Source organism: Alligator sinensis, unplaced genomic scaffold, assembly GCF_000455745.1.
Source record: "Alligator sinensis unplaced genomic scaffold, ASM45574v1 scaffold31_1, whole genome shotgun sequence".
Classification (NCBI taxonomy): Eukaryota; Metazoa; Chordata; order Crocodylia; family Alligatoridae; genus Alligator; species Alligator sinensis.
Window position 1 is genome coordinate 4,384,941 of NW_005841884.1, and position 16,011 is coordinate 4,400,951.

The following is a 16,011-nucleotide window of genomic DNA, read 5'->3' on the forward strand; positions in this document are numbered from 1 at the left end:
TATTATTCTTAGGTCTGGACCAAAAAGAGTTCAAGTGAAAAAGGAAGAGGTCAAAATTCCAAGCTTCCACCCAGATTTGCCAAAAAGCAGCAGCAACAGCAGGCAGCAGCGGCAGCTGCAGCAGCTGCAGCTCAACAAGCACAAGCTCAGACACAAGTGCAGACACAGCCTCAATGTGTGTCTCAGACTACAAGCCAGCCACAGACTCCGGTTCAACCTCAAACTCAAACAGCAGGTGGAACTAACAATACAGAATATGCAGTAACGGGCAAAGCTCTGCAAAATGCACAGTCTCACAATGCTCTTGGAACAGAATTATGGGAAAACAAGGTAGCGCCCACGACTGTTATTACTGACATCTCCAAGAAGTGTAAGTGGTGCCTTTCACATTTTATTATGGTCTGAGAAGAGAACAACACAAACATTGTGCTTGGAGTGTGTTAACTAGGCAGATGTTTAGAGATCCCAGATACCTTGCCTGAAGCTATAATCCTTGTTACAAAACAGTCTTGTAGGGAGTAGAAAAGGATAGATTCTTAGCATTCCTGAAAATAAAACTCTACTACAAAATATTGTGTAGCATCTCTTAATACTGTTGCCGTATCGGTTTCCCCAGAGAGCCAACAACTAATAATGTCTTGTTGGATTTCTGCATGTTTCCAAATGTAGGACAATTTAGCTCAGTTGAAGGTGACTTAAAAAGACATGTAATGCTAAGAGCTGAGAACAGTTGTGGGGGGGCGTGTCTGAACTCAGACCTAAGTTCGGTAGCCATAATGTCATTGTCCATTCAGTTATATATTTACAGATCTCAGTCCTTGTGGATAAGATGTAGTATTGACTCTGCTGCATTCTCTGAATTTTTAGTGGGACCGATTAGTCCACCACAGCCACCTTCAGTGAGTGCTTGGAATAAACCTTTGACATCATTTGGATCGACTACATCTCCAGAGGTAAGAATAAAACTAAAAAGAACTGAACATTATACAATTGTATCTTTCTAATGGAACAGAAGTTTTATCTAGTTTCTTTATACTATGTGCAATCTTTATCTTATGATAGATTGAGAGCCAGTGATAGTAAGGAAACCTGTAACATGAGGATTTGATGTTAAGTGTAGACGGGGCAAAAATTCTTACTGGCACAGTATTGACAATTAAAAATTAAACCAATACATTTTTAATTACAACCTAATTTTTTTCTTTGGAGCATTAAGTTACCACATGCTTTAAGACTCAACTTGGGGAAAATTGACGCAGTTAACTTCACCAGAATTTCAAAGCCTCAGTTTCTACTGTCAACAATGCAATTAGTAAGAGTTGTGATTTCAGAGGGGAAAAAACAATGCAAGCTTAATTTTAGTTAAAGCACTTAAAAAAATTAGCTACTGTGTTCAGCTCAGTCAGCAAGATAACATACACATTTTCTTCAAGTTATCAGACTTTATTATATATGTAACCAATAAGTTATACTTTCATGTCCCCAAAAGTGGGCAGTAAATGGGATTCCTTAAAATTGACGGTCTACTTTTTCCTGTGCATCTTAAATGGTCTAGGCTTTCTTTTAAAGATCCTGGATTCTTTCTTTACCACAATAGCGAACAATATAAAACTGTCCAAGCTTGATTTTAAGTCTGTAAACAAACTAACCTAATTAAACCAGTAAATTTGAGAACTCTCTTCATAAAAAATTTCTGATCACTTCCATCAAAATATTTAACAATGTTTAAAGGGGTGTAGGCAATTTCAAGATGACCATCTCCCCTACTGATTTGTTTCAACCTCACGTTCCTATTTCTGATTTTCTCTGAGCTGCTGACAATTAGAGAACAGGGGTGGGGCATTGGAAAATGGTTCTGCATAGAGCTTTTTTTTTTTTAATATAACTTTTTCAGATTATTTCCCCCAGAAGTATTTAGTGATTTCGTGTCTGTCTTGTTCTATTCATAAGCAAAAAATATTCATACTCCACAGCTTGAACTAACAGTTTCACCCAGATTCATTCTACTTTGGAACAACTAGGCCTATTTCATAGATTTCTAGTGGTACCGAATATACATATGATTTTGCAACAAGTCTCAGATAAAATGCATAAATAAATGTGTCTGTTCATTCTTCATTTTTCAAATAGTGAAATCTGGTTTCTCAGTGGAACTTTCTCTTGAATGATGCTTTGATCTAACAGTTTGTCCTAATGCTAGCAACAGAATAGAGAATGAGAAAATACAGAATCTTGCACAAAAGGTGCATGATTGTATTTTGTATTAACACAAAATAGTTGAGCAGACATTTCTTGAAGTAAATGCATAGTTTTGACTTATTTTGTATTAATTACTTGTATTTTTATTTCTCATTTGTTATTGACAATGTAAATCTTTTAAAATTGCTGTTGAGGTGCATCAAATTCAGCAAGCTTCTTGTGTGCTTGTATGGTAAAGTTTAAAGCTGTCTTAAAGTTAAATTACAAACCTTGTTAATGCAGCAGTTTGTTAGAATGTACTTGAAGCTTAAATACATGCTCTTACCACTTTATCTAGGGAGCAAAACCTGGACAGGAAAGTGGAGTCGAGCTTGGAATAGAAACTATTCAGTTTGGAGCACCAGCATCCAGTGGCAGTGACAATGAAGTTGGCCCTGTACTTTCAGAGAAGCCCACTGACAAACTACCTGAACCAAAAGAGCAAAGACAGAAACAGCCTCGGGCAGGCCCCATCAAAGTACAAAAGGTAAGAGAAGGTTTATTTAATTATAAAAGCTTATTTATATAAAGCTTGTAAAGGTGGTCCCAAGCATAGTAGAAAAGTCAAAAGAAGAAAAACACCAAAACAGTGTTGTCTTGAATGAAGCTAAATAAACTGTTAGAGGTTCAGGTCTGATAAGCTGGAGCACTAGAAACTTACAAAGAAATTGTGGGTGGAGCATTTTCTGTTTTCTGGGAAATGTACAGAAAAATTGTGGTAATTCTAGTGGTACATTCAAGTGTATGGAATTTTACTTTTCCCTAAATAATTTATTTGTGGGTACCTGCTTCTAAAGCTCAGAAGTTGGAAAGGGAAGAAAGCTCTTCAACAAGACAAGCAGTTAAATTGAGTAGCGTAGTGATGGCAGGCCATGAGAGGAGCCCTCTACCCACTGCCACAGCAAGCAGTTAAAACAGGCCTTCCCACGACCGTTCAGGGACCCTAGCTTTACGAGAGTATTTTGATTCCATAACATCTCTGATGCCTTCAAGGTCATGGGAGGAAGCTTCATTGGTCACTGCATAGACAGGCCTACCCCTTCTGTTTTTTCTTCTTAGAGTACCACAAATTTCCACTTCCCTGTTAAGTAGATCTGTTGTTCTGCCATCAGAGAGAATGCTATACTTCTCAAATTTTTCACATCATTCATTCAAAAAAATTCAAGTAGGCAGTATCCCAGTTGGAACAGCTATACCTGACAATCCTAAGGTCAGGTTTTTCCAAACAGCAGTGTTGAGGGAATCTGAGAGATTCCAGACCAGTTTTACTCTTTAAAAACTGAGAGTTTGACATTCGTACTAGTATTAAGGTTTCTTGTTGCATGCCAGTGTGGCCATCTGCTGGGACAGGGGTCGGCAACCCACTACACGTGCCAGAGCATAGCATGCAGGGCCATATGCTCGGCATGCCACAGCTGGCCCAGGCTCCGAGCAGCTGCCACCAGCCACGGAGCCCAGGATGCTTGCAACAGGCAGCCGGGAGGCTGCAAGCCCTGCTGCAAGCAGCCCATGGTCTGTGGCAGACAGCAGCTGCCCAGAGCCCCAGCCAGCTATGGCAGGCAGTGCAGAGGCCGCAAACAGCTTCATCGGGATCCAGAGCCCCAGCCGGGCTCCGTGGCAGTGGCCGCTACATGCGCACTCCAGGGCACACAGCCAGGAAGGATCTTGGGGCAGTGCAACCCTGGCCCCTTGCCCACCATGGACCCTAAAGCATACATGCAGCCACCACTGCCACAGAGCCAGTGCCAGGCCTCTGGAGCCCAGTGCAGCTGTTTGTTGCTTCCCGGCTGCCTTCCACAGCTGGACCAGGCTCTGGGCAGCTGCAGTAGGCAGTGGGCAGGCTGCAGACAGCTGCACCAGGGTCTGGAGCTCTGGCACTGGCTTCATGGCGGTGATGGCTGCATGTTCCCCTTGGTGCACACAGCAAGGAAGGGACCAGGGAGCGCAACCCCAGCTTCTCCCCTGCCACGTGCCCGGAGGCATGTGTGCTCCCACCACCAGCAAACAATTGACCAGGCCCCTCATGAATCCCCTGTTGTCTGTCTCTAGCATGCAACATTGAGGCATGGGTGGACATTGGGGTGTTTTTGGCATTCGAGCCAAAAATGTTGCTGACCCCTGCCCTAAGATGTTTCTCAGTCTACAGAGGATAGAGGAAGAAACATTTACAGACACACTGGATCTTCTGTTAATGCAGCTTTCTGTGCTCTATCCATCACCCTCAACGCATACCTGTGCATGTGGTTGTGGTGGGAGGGATGAAGCGGCATTGTCTTATCCAGGCAGAGATGAGAAGGTTGCAGTAGGATAAATTAGCAGGTGACATCTGATCCCAGCCTTATGTTCTCAGCTCTCAGCTGTCTTGAGACCCAGCAGCAGCCCTTGTACACTTCTTGCCTAGAAGAAACCTTTTGGAAGGCTTCTTTAAAAGCTAATTATACACTTGTCCATGACTTCTGATCAACCCACACTTTAAACAGACAACTTGCTTTTTTTGATAAATGTGAGTCTGAGCAGGTATCTTCTAATTCAGTGATTGTATCATTATTGTTAATAGCAGGAGACTTCTAACTAAAAAGTTAATTCTCTTGATAAGAATTAATAATCCAACACCTTACAATAAAATTAACTCTGGATTACATAAGTAGACTGCTTAAATTCTGTGTGTCAAGATTTAGGTTGGAGTTACTTAAGTAATGGCCAAAGAAATCTCATGGTTAATGCTTAGAAGGTTTCTTCCTGCCTGTATTAATATTACAAGTTCTAAGTTTGTCTATGTTGTTCATACTAGAGGTGAATTACTAGCCAATCAACATCCTCAAACTGTAGCGAATTGTGAGCTGTTGTTAGTTGCAAGTTATACATCTTTTGATATTTAAATTCAATAGTGTCTGTTTAACCCTCTGCCATTTGGTTTATGATGGGGGTGTCCAACCTTTTTGAATGTGGGGCCAGATCATGAACTTTTTATCACCCAGCGGGCTGGTGAGCCATATTCAAACCCCCTTTGTCCTGGGCCAGAGAGCCCCTGCCTGTGTAGCCCTACTGCACCTGCCTGTTAATGCAAGGTTCATGGTAGCTACTGGTGGGCAGGGGCAGGAGGAACCCATTCTGCATCCAGCCAGCTACTGCCCTGGAAACTGAAGGGGAGAAATAAATAGCTCCACATCTCCGTCCCCCAAGCAGCCCAGTCCCACGAGTCGGTGCTGCCTGAGGGGGGCTGGAACAAGGCGGCTGCTGCACCGCAGCCCCTCACCCGCCCACCTGCATGGCCCTGCTCACTGTGGTGCCCGGACGCCCACGCGCACAGCCCTGGTGGCCTCAGCACTGCGAGCCTGGAGCACAGGGTCCAGCAGACACCAGCTCCTGCCGCCTCGCCCCGCAGAGGTCACGCCAGGACGCTGCCTGCCGAGGCCCCCCCATGCTGGCTTCCCATGTGCTGCTGGGGACAGGAGGAGGCCGGCCAGGTCGTCACCAACCAGCAGAAGTGACTGGTGCAGGCAGGGGGAAAATGCAGCTGATCCCCTGCCGCTCCGGCCAGGCTCGTCCCATCCCGAGCAGCACGCTGCTTCGCCACTTCTTCTGCTGTCTGGTGCAGCCCCGGCCAGCCTCCTTCCGTCCCCAGCAGCTTGTGGGGAGCCAGTTTCAGCCGCATGCTTCTCCAGATGGGACGAACCCAACCAGGTCAGCACCGGCCAGGAAAAGTGGCATGCAGCTGAAGTCAGCTTCCCACGTGTTGCTGGGGACAGGAGGAGCCTGGCCGGGTCTGCACCGGCCAGCAGAAGTGGCGGTGGAGCCGTGTGCCGCTCGGGATGAGACGGGACGAGCCTGGCCGGAGTGGCAGGGGCTCAGCTGCACTTTCCCCCTGCCTGCACCGGTCAGTCCCGAGCGGCACATGGCTCTGCCACCGCTTCTTCTGGTGCCGACCTGGCCAGCCTCCTCCCGTCCTCAACAGCGCGTGTGAATCCGGCTTCGGCTGCATGCTGCTCTGGATGGGACAGAGCCGCCTGGGTCGGCACCAGCCAGCAGAGGCGGCAGCGGAGCCATGTGCTGCTCAGGACTGACCAGCACAGGTAGGGGGAAAATGCAGCTGAACCTGTGCTGCTCCGGCTGGGCTCATTCTGTCCCAAGAGGCACATGGCTACTCCTCTTCCCACACGCACCGCATTGACAATGTCAAGCTGACACAGTGCGTGTGGGAACCTTGTTGCTTCCCCAGCCCTTAGGTACCCATTAGGAAGCTGCTTGAGGGGCTGGGGGAGGGACAAGGGTTTCGTTTCCTGTTGCAGCATCGCAAGCTTCAGGAAATGCCTTGGCGGGCCATATGTTGGACAAGCCTGGTTTATGAGTTGCTACTTGAGAGCCCTGTGATAAATGTATACAGGCAGTATGTTTCATGTGTTGATGCTAGATTAATATTTCTGACCAACCTTATTAAAAACAAAGTGAACTTTTTAATTGTTCAGAGCTCGAGGAACAGTCGTTTTAGCCTTGCCGTGTCTCAACAAAATGTTTTGATTCTTTTACGTCTTAAAACTTCTTATATGCTTATGTTAAAATATTGTTTAAAAAATACAACTGACAAGTAACATAATTTAGCTTCCAGACTTGAGTCCAGTAGAAAACAAAGAGTATAAGCCTGGTCCAATTGGAAAGGAGCGTTCATTAAAGAACAAAAAGGTGAAAGATGCCCAGCATGGAGAGTCTGATGGACAGGAGAAGCCCAGTCCCACTGCTGTCAGAAGTCCAGAACCTGTTACTACAAAAGAAACCAAAGCAGTGAATGAACTGAGCACTGAAATAGGAACAATGATATCAGTCTCCACTCCAGAGTTTGGAACTAATACAAAGGTAGGAAAAAAGGCAAAAATTTAGTGAACATTAATGAGCAATATGTGTAGCAGGGCTGTCTAACTGGCGGCCTGTGAGAGGCTTAATTATAGCCTCCGGACTCCTGATCCACTGCTTCCCCACTTGCTCTCTTGCTGCTGCTGCCGCCAAAGTCCCCAGGCTCCCCTGCTGTCCTCCAGCTTCTACTGGGGGCGAGGCAAAATGGCACAACCTATAAGATCCTGTGCCTGAATGGTTTGTATATATAAAGAGAGATATTTTGCCTCATGTCTCTTGTGCAGGGGGTGTCTGCATGGTGCAGCACATGTACCCTGGGGCTGCAGGGTGCATCAGGGGCTGTGCAGCAATGGGGTTGGGGTTCTTGTGGCATGGTGTTTAGCCCATGTAGCATGTTGTATAGGGGGGTTTGCACCTGCATGACATGTGGGGTGAGTTGTGTGGAGACTAGTGCCTCTGCTGCTTCAGGAGTTGGACAGCCCTGGTGTATAACATAGCCAGTACTTGATTATCTAGAACAGAGTTATTTTTTGCACTGATTATTTAATCTCTGAATTCATCTGTCATGTGGTTGCCTGCTAATGGCATTTGCCTTCATAATAAAGCCCACAAAACACAGGAATTGAAGAGTGAAGTGCTTGTTTACCGTTCGTACCATCATCAGAGAATTTAAAATATATATTTGCTATAAGTAATGCTCTGTAAATATGACTGGAGGTCAAATATTTATCACTGCTAAGACAGTAACAGAGTGGAATTCCTAACTAAACAATGGGAAAAAAAGTCTGTGTCTTGGTTCTTAAGGTATGTGGAGAATAGCACCAAAGAGGTTTGAATATGCAGAAGCTCTAAAGTCAAGGATTGAATGTGCAAGAGGGATGTGCTCAATCATGAGCAGAGAGCTGCAACAGCATATGGAAGTGAGGCTTGACTGGAAACCTTCAACTTGGAAACTGAGCACCACACTAAGGGAAAGAACATATTTCTTGTCTTGGAATAAAACTTTAATAGGAATAAAATTTATTTAAAAGTTGTCAGTCATTTAGATACCCAAGTCCCACTTGAGTTCCAGTGACACTAAAGTACTTCTAAAAACTTTGCTGATGAATATCCATTAATGAGTACCGTTGTAGCACACCTTGACAACTGTTTAAGCTTCACTATAGGTTCTCTACAGATAGCTTTGCTGTTCTGTGCAGATTTTAAATGATGCTCTACAGCAATACTTTTTTTTTTTAATTGACTTCACAATAGGCAGCCTGAAAATGAGATTATGACCCAAGCTTCCTTACAATGCTACTGCTGTAATGGCTCACTGAAGGCTAGTGGCATACAGGATAACTTGAAAATAGCCTGCATATGACTAAACAGTGCAGGATATGGCTATCAATGAGTGGGAGCTCTGGCTATAGAAAATGGGTTCATCACCTGGCAGCTATTAAAAAGAATATCCAGAGTTTTTAAATTAGATGCTAGGAATCATTTCAGGAGACTTATCTATACAGCCCGTTAATGAGGTAGATTTATGTTCCATGCTGTCCCATGCAGGGAGCTTAATTTTGAATGGAAATCTAACTAACCTCTGCCAAATTATTGTTCTGTGGTTATTTTTTACATGCTGAGAAATTGGTTTAGAGTGCTGTTGCCCCTGTGGAAAGGCAGCTTGTGCCCATAACTCAGCCATTTTCAATCCCAACTATATAGTTGATCCAATAAAAGATATCACAAAAAAGAAACAAACACCCTCTCTCATGCTGAGGGATGCGAGGGGCAAGTCACTTCAAAAACATGTATTAATAGTTCTAACTTAATTCAGTTCAAACAACTCTGAAAGATCAACAATAATTGTTGCCGAGTTGCCATGCACCTCAGTGAATTGAGGCCAATCTACACTTTGGTTAGGGGGGCCACATATTGTTGCATACTTAACCAGTATAGCATGAGAGCTCTGTCCTTGCAAAGAAACAGTCTCTAATATCTACTCTAGTTTGTTGTTTTGACAGGTTTCAGCTGGTCCCAGCAGTGATGGGATTTTTGCTGATTTTTTTTTTTTTAAAGGGTTCTGACAAGTTTGAATCTTAAGTTCAGTGCTGCAGTTCTTCTGTTTTGTCTTCTGTGCATTTGACTGTATCAGGCTTTGCTGAACCAGCAGATATAAATTGCTAACAAACACGCTCAAAATTAGGATCAATAATACCTTTATATTTCCAGGCAGGATTGGAGTGTAACCTATACTGAATGGGTATTCTTGGCAATTGGAATGGAGGCTATGATTTCACCTTGGCTGTGCAATTTCTTCCCACCTCCCGCTTCTGGTTTGGGCCCCACTTCCTGTGTTGAGTTCACTGTGTGGGCTGACCTTAATAACATCTTGTTCTAGTCCCAGGGCCATAGCAACTCATTCTCACCTGTCTGAAGTGCAGAGAACAAAACCATCTTTTTTCCAGGAAGCCTTCATAATGAGAGGTGTGTCAGAGCAAAATGCTGACCATCACTAGCACTAATACACTAATCTTTTCCTATTCTCGTTTGTACCATCAGGGAGATACCTTCAAAGGGGTTTTGTGGTCTTTCTGGATTCTTTATTAAGTAAAACATCTGAAAAGGGTAGAAAAGTAGAAGCTTTATAAACCTTCAATATTGGAGTGGTTGTGGGAACATTGTGTCTTATCTTTCTGGAGGAAGGCTTAAAAAGAATGAGTGCTTTGGTATGGAAGCTGTCCTAAGTTGGGCAGCATTTGAAACTCCCCAATGACACTTCTTCCCAACTGGATAATGAGTCAATAAGGTATTAATAAAAATTGTTTCCCCCCCAAAAATTCCTTTCCCTTTTAAGTTCCTTTAGTTCCACTTATTACTTATGGGTTCTTTGGTTACCCATTGATTCTTCAAGCAAAAGCAAGAAATTTAAGCTCCCTATATAAAAACTAGGTAAAGAGAAAAAAACATATTGGAGAAGACTTTGGGGCTTTTTTAAAGGAAAAACTTGGTTCTTTTTATAGTTTGCCCTCTCACATTTTCTGACGCTATTGTTTTGGTTGTTCAGTACCTTGTAAGTTTTGTGGGTTTTTTCAGCAAAATGTCTTGCTAAATTATTAATAATCTTGAGCTATTGAAGGAAAAGGCAAATGTCACAATTTTTATAGTCTGAAAAGAAGACCCCCTTACTTTCTAATTCAGTGAAAGAAAGGTTAATGTCTGAACAATGTTTTCAAAAGTTCTTTTTAGGAGCACTGGATCAGAGCTTCTGAAATGTTGGGGTTCAGTTTCCAGTTCTTCAGCATGTTTCCTGTGTGATCCTGAGAGAGTCATTTAATTTCTTATTTAGTTCACCAACCAGATAATGGGGATGATAGTTCCTTACCTTGCAGGAGTGTTATGTCTGAACTCAGTGTTAGCAAGGCACTTCTGTATAACTGCTTAGGGCCTATACAAATGTCTGGTTAGAGCTGCAAATCCAGAAATGTGTCTTGCATCCAGTTGCTTCAGTTAAGGAAATGGTCAGTTCTCTGGTTTGCTAGAATCTTTTTGGTCACTCTTTCAGGAAGCCAACTGAAATACCAGCAAAGACTATCTTAGAAACTTCCATAGCCTTGATGTCAGACTCCATATCTTCCATATGTTTTGTAAGGAATACTAATACAATTTACAGGGTGTGTCGAAACATCTAATTCTGCCAGGCACAAAACAGTTGAACAGGCAGTTAAATTTCTCTTGGCAGTGTTCTTTGTACTAACTCCCTGCTCTTTACTGTAGTCTCTAGAGAGAAACAATGTGGTGTTCAGGCTGGATTGTACTGCTGCAGCCAAGGAAGGAGCAGAACATAACTCCTTTACAACCCCCACATTGTGCTTCAGGGAGACTCTGGCTGTCCCAATCAGGGCTGCCCTGCACACTGCAGCCATCTCTTTCCAGGCAGGCTGAGGGAGCCTGCAGAGCACCCTGAGGTGTGTGCACAGGGCCCCCCCTGGCTGTGCAGTATCAGCACTGCAAGCTCTACTGCTCAGTGGCTCAGCATTCAAATGTATGTCCAGGGGTCTCCTGGTAAGTTTTTCTCTACCAGAAAACAAACCTGATGGACTTTTTCCCAGATTGTTTGAACATGTGTATACATCCAGATCCTGGATGCCCCCAAACTTTTTTGGGCAAAGGATTCATTTTTATAGAGGAAACTTAAAAAAAACAGTAGTTGCAGAACACTTAGACAGCAGTTGCAAAACAAACTGGGACACACATACAGGGGTGGGAGAGTTTGTTTGGGGTTTTTTTTGGGGGGGGGGGGGGTTCTTTTATGTTTCGTTGGGTTTTTTGTATTCCAAAGAATGGTGGATTTGGCATCAGTTTATTGGATGGATACTTGTACATTCTGATTCAAAGCATTTCTTAGGTCTTTTGCCAAAATAAATTCATCCTTTTGCAAAATAAATGCAGACCTTTTTACATGGTACTCTTAAGTGTCTTGGTATGTTAATCGCTGTCTTGTTAACAAGGACTGCAGACATGGAAAATGGGCATATATACCTGTTCCCATGCTTAAACAGTAAGCCTAATTCTCAAGTCTAATAATTGTTGTCTGTAGTTATATTGGCATAATCTGAAGAATAGGACCTTTGTGGTTATGTACATTGGAAATGATAAATGTGTCAGCACTGGTAGTGAAAATTCCTGAGTTTGGTTCTTCAGTCTTGTCCCAATGATGTTCAGCCCAGTGAGAGATGGAAATAAGAAGCAGCCTGGGAAATATTAAAGCAGAAGACATTTCTAAGACACAAACATCTAAAGCATCTGATTGTACAATGCCCACTAGAAATCAGCCCTTGGTCTTGGTTGTGATCATACCACATACTGGGGAGGTTCTTTGGGTTGCATTCCCTAGGTATCTCAAGTCAAAGCATTCACCAGAGCAAATGCATTTTGAATATTCTGTTTTGTTTACTCTGATAACGAAAAGTCTAGAACTAAAATAGGTCACTGGGCCTAGTATGTCATCACCAGCTTGACGATGCCTTGATGGAAGTTAATGTTGTCACTGCAGAGAACAAAATAGTAATTTTCAAGTCAGTGTCAGTTGGTATACCAGGCTTGTTCACTATATCGTATTGTTGGGAAGTCCTGGAGCTAATGACGGCCTTCAACTCATAGTACGCATATAGCAAATGGTAGTTGCTGGCTACAACCGCTTCAGCAATAGTGACCATCACGTCTTAATGTGGTATACCTAAAGGAAATGTTAGATATTAAAGCAGATGAGCTTACTGGTTTCACCATAGATAGACTGGGATCTTCATTCCCTTCCTTCCATTAAATCACTTTTCAGTGCAGAAATCCAATGGCACACTTCCTTATTCAGGGGAAAATCACTAAATAGGCACTTTCAGGAAAGGATTTAGGAGCAATAGCAGTTGCGTTTGTCTCCCTTACAGCATCCCTTGCTCTAACTCATTTCCTTTCCTAATATGTCTGATGTTAGGAGCTTTTTAAAATCAATGTTTAAAGGGTACTTTAATACTGTGGAACTATCACCCTTTTACTGGGACTCCTAAAATCTGTTTGGTCACACTAAGCTGGCTGGCACAGGAAAATAATATTTGGAATATATTACTACTACTTTTTCTCAAGAATTTTAATATAGCTTCAAATAGTGGTGTTAGAATGAACCCAGCTTGTTGTCTTCTATGCAAAATAATTGTTTTCATGGACTTGGAGCTAATAGTTGTCCTTGGTTGTAATCTTGACCACTCTTCTGGTGCAGTATTTCTGAAGGTCTTCATCTTTGTATCACTTATGTTTTGCTTTCTTTCCATACTAATATTTCTTCCATTTATTTACTGCTACATAGTATTTAAAAACCTGTTCAAATGCATTTAACTTTTTATATGTTCTAGCTTTAGAAGTGTGTTTGATTCAAATTACGTGATTTAGGGAACCAGGCCATCCAGGGATATGCTGTGTCTGAGAGCTGAACTCTTGCACAAATGTATCTAGTATTTAGTGACTCGGCAGTGATAGGCCTTCTGACAAAATGAATAGGTGGTGGAATAATGTCTGTTATTTGGTCAACTGCTTCTGTAAAGACAGTCTCAACAAACAACCCAAAAACTAAATAACTAGTTTAGTTAGGGGGTTTATTTTTTAATTGAATTATTTTTCTTCACAGGAGTCTGTGACAGACTATACTACACCTTCCTCTCATCCTAATACTGTGGCCACTAGCAGTACAAAAATGGAGGAGACTTTGGTGACTAATGTAAGTCTTGCAGTGAACCTTGTGACTTGGAAGACAGGAGAAAATGTTTTACGCCTGCCGTTTTAAAGACAAAAGTTACTACATTCACTTAGCCATTGCTTAGGGTTACCTTGATGCTAACCTACTGCTCATTTTTGTAATTCTGCTCTAAAAGACAGCTTCAGTTTGTCCCCTAGTTCATTAATGGTATTATGTAGTGTTTGATGATAAACAGGGTAGAGAAGCTGGGAAGCACAGGTAATTGATAGAAGATTTAGATATTCTAAAATAGATGGAGTGTCAAGATAGCAATATTAACAGAGAAACTGTTCTCAGCAGCAATTAGTAGAATGGTATTGGCTTCTCCTGACCTTTACTAATGGAGTCTATAAACCAGGCTGAAAGATCACAAGATTTTTAAAACAAAGGCAGTTTTGAACTGAATCATGAAATGAATTAAGGCTGTCAGAAAACAAATTAGCGAAGCTTTGAAAGCAGACAAAAAAATTTCAATCATAATGCATAAAGTACAAATGTGGTGATGTGGTGTGTTTGCTCTTCCCACAAAGCCAGCAGTCCTGGCTTTGTGCATTTGTTGTGGTGATTGTGTGTGCCAACTGCTATATGACTTGAAGTGACTTCAGCTCTTTCTTGACCTTGTGGAGGGGTCTCTGTCAAGGTGGAAACCTGAAGTTTTGTGATTCTGCTGTGTGAGTAATGCAGCCATAACTAGGTCAGAGTTGGCTATGTGTGGATTTGGGGAGGGGAGAAGCATCATCTATATAGGTTCTGCTCCTGCATCTCCCCAAAGAGAGCTTGCGATGTAAATTAATTCCATAAGTATATATGTTAGTGATAGCAGCATTCTCATGGTGATATTGTGTGTAGCTATTCTGCGTTACCCTTTCCTGTTCATATTGCTATGATCCTTTTGTGGTGTTTTGTTAGTGGCAGACTAAAATTGGAGGCAAAGTATTCTGCTTTGCCTGAATTCCTTGGTGCTAGTAATTATAGTGTGTTCCCTTGTTGCCTGCTAGAGTTGGATTATGTAAGAATTGGGGGTTCCCAGCAACAAGGGATTTGTGCTCTTGTCTGGTTTCAGAGTTTTAGTCTCTGTATCTTTAGGTTAGCCTCATCTCATCCTGTGGCAGCTCTGCATGACTGTAACTAAATGAAAAGACAATGATGGACAGGAGTAAGAGCCCTACAAGATGGTTATGGCAATGCTTTCTCAAACCTCGCATTAGAACCTTTAGCAAAATCATCATTGGCATTTTCTTGGGCAAAGATATGCATGGCATTTTGTCAAGTTCTCTCTTTCCTCAGTTTGGACTTTATGTATGAATCCCATGGAAAGTTAGGAAGCTAAAAATCACTATATTCAAGCATCCGCTGACAGGTTAATTTCTGCTTATTGCATAGTCCTGTGACTTTGGAAAATAAACCTTCCTCTTTTATAGAGTTGCATCTCAAAGCTTAAGCGGACACTAAAATCAGTGTGTGCAATGGGCCCTGTAAAGGCCAAGCTTGGCTTGGGGATAATTTTGTGTGCCTTGTTATACTAAACTGATGTTTTGAGCTAATTGACATTTGATTATACAGAAAACATTGGTGCACAGAAAAAAAAATGAGTCTGAAGTCTCTCTTCAAGAGATGACTCGCATTTCATGAGCACATCCTAAACAGCCTTTCCCTAACTACCAAATTTTCATCTTGTTTTGTCAAAACATCCCTGCCATATGCTCAAGCCTTGAAGAAAATGTAGTCCATTAGCACCGCTTGAGCTTTTGCTTTTATGGGGCTTTTGTAGTAGACTTAGTTAGAATGTGATATGTGTTGCCTGCCTTTCAGGTGCCCCTGCCCCACACCCTTCCCCTCCCTAGGAGGGAGACTCTACAACAGAGCTCCAGCCTAACTCCAGTTTCTCCCGCTACCGTGGACCTCACCCTCAAGGTATGTACCACATCCCTCTAAGGGTCATTTTCTTGCATGCAGGGGGAAAGTTCATGGAGATCTTGCTGGTGAAGCTTTTTTAGAGCCTTCCTTTGTTTCCTCTGCCAAATTACTTTTGCATATAAACAGTTAGCTGAAAAAAGAGGTATCAAAAGGATGCATTAAACTTCTAAATATTTTTAACTCCGTTTTGCATTAACACTTGGCATCAGCCAATGTTGACTACCGCTACCCAGAGGATTAATCCTAGGTACATGAAAGAATATAAAATATCATACCGTGCTATTCATGATAGAAACCCATCAAATTTTGACTTACTAGTAGACAGATATGTGCAAAACAAGCTGGTTAGTTTTGTGGTGCAGGTTTTTAAAGAGCTGGCTAGCATGGTGGTTTTGGCAGGCAGTGCTTGAGTTTCAGTGTGTGTTTGGTTCACTAACGTGTGACCTATAGAATCAGATGATTGGAGTAGTAGATAATGAAAGGTTGAAAGTTAAGTTCTGTGTAAAGAGTTATTGTATCTTATAAGCCAGTTATAAGTGCTTTGGTATTTGGTTGGCATTTCATGCTCCTTTACTGTTTAGCATTATAGAACAAAACTGTAAGAACTTTTTGATTATGGCATTTATTCAGTTTTGATGTTAGGAGTTGGTCTGTGGGGTGCTCTGTAAGATGCTAACATTAAATTGATATCTTGGCTACAGCAGTGTTGAAGTATTGGTATTCTTCAGTGCCCTGGAAGAGCG

General features: G+C 42.4%; 1 protein-coding gene across 14 annotated transcripts in view; it reads left to right on the top strand.

Annotated features, from left to right (window-relative positions):
• PRRC2C (proline rich coiled-coil 2C) overlaps positions 1 to 16,011 on the top strand; it is an 81,624-nt gene that overhangs the window by 37,115 nt on the left and 28,498 nt on the right. For 12 of the 14 annotated variants that reach the window (XM_025196786.1, XM_025196790.1, XM_025196793.1 and 9 more), the window contains exons 19-24: positions 13 to 370; positions 868 to 953; positions 2,537 to 2,725; positions 6,838 to 7,089; positions 13,244 to 13,333; positions 15,164 to 15,265. In XM_025196786.1, coding sequence (XP_025052571.1) covers positions 13 to 370; positions 868 to 953; positions 2,537 to 2,725; positions 6,838 to 7,089; positions 13,244 to 13,333; positions 15,164 to 15,265 — 1,077 coding nt within the window. The remainder of the gene's footprint in view (positions 1 to 12; positions 371 to 867; positions 954 to 2,536; positions 2,726 to 6,837; positions 7,090 to 13,243; positions 13,334 to 15,163; positions 15,266 to 16,011) is intronic. The other 2 variants (XM_025196791.1, XM_025196792.1) reach the window with 2 other exon arrangements.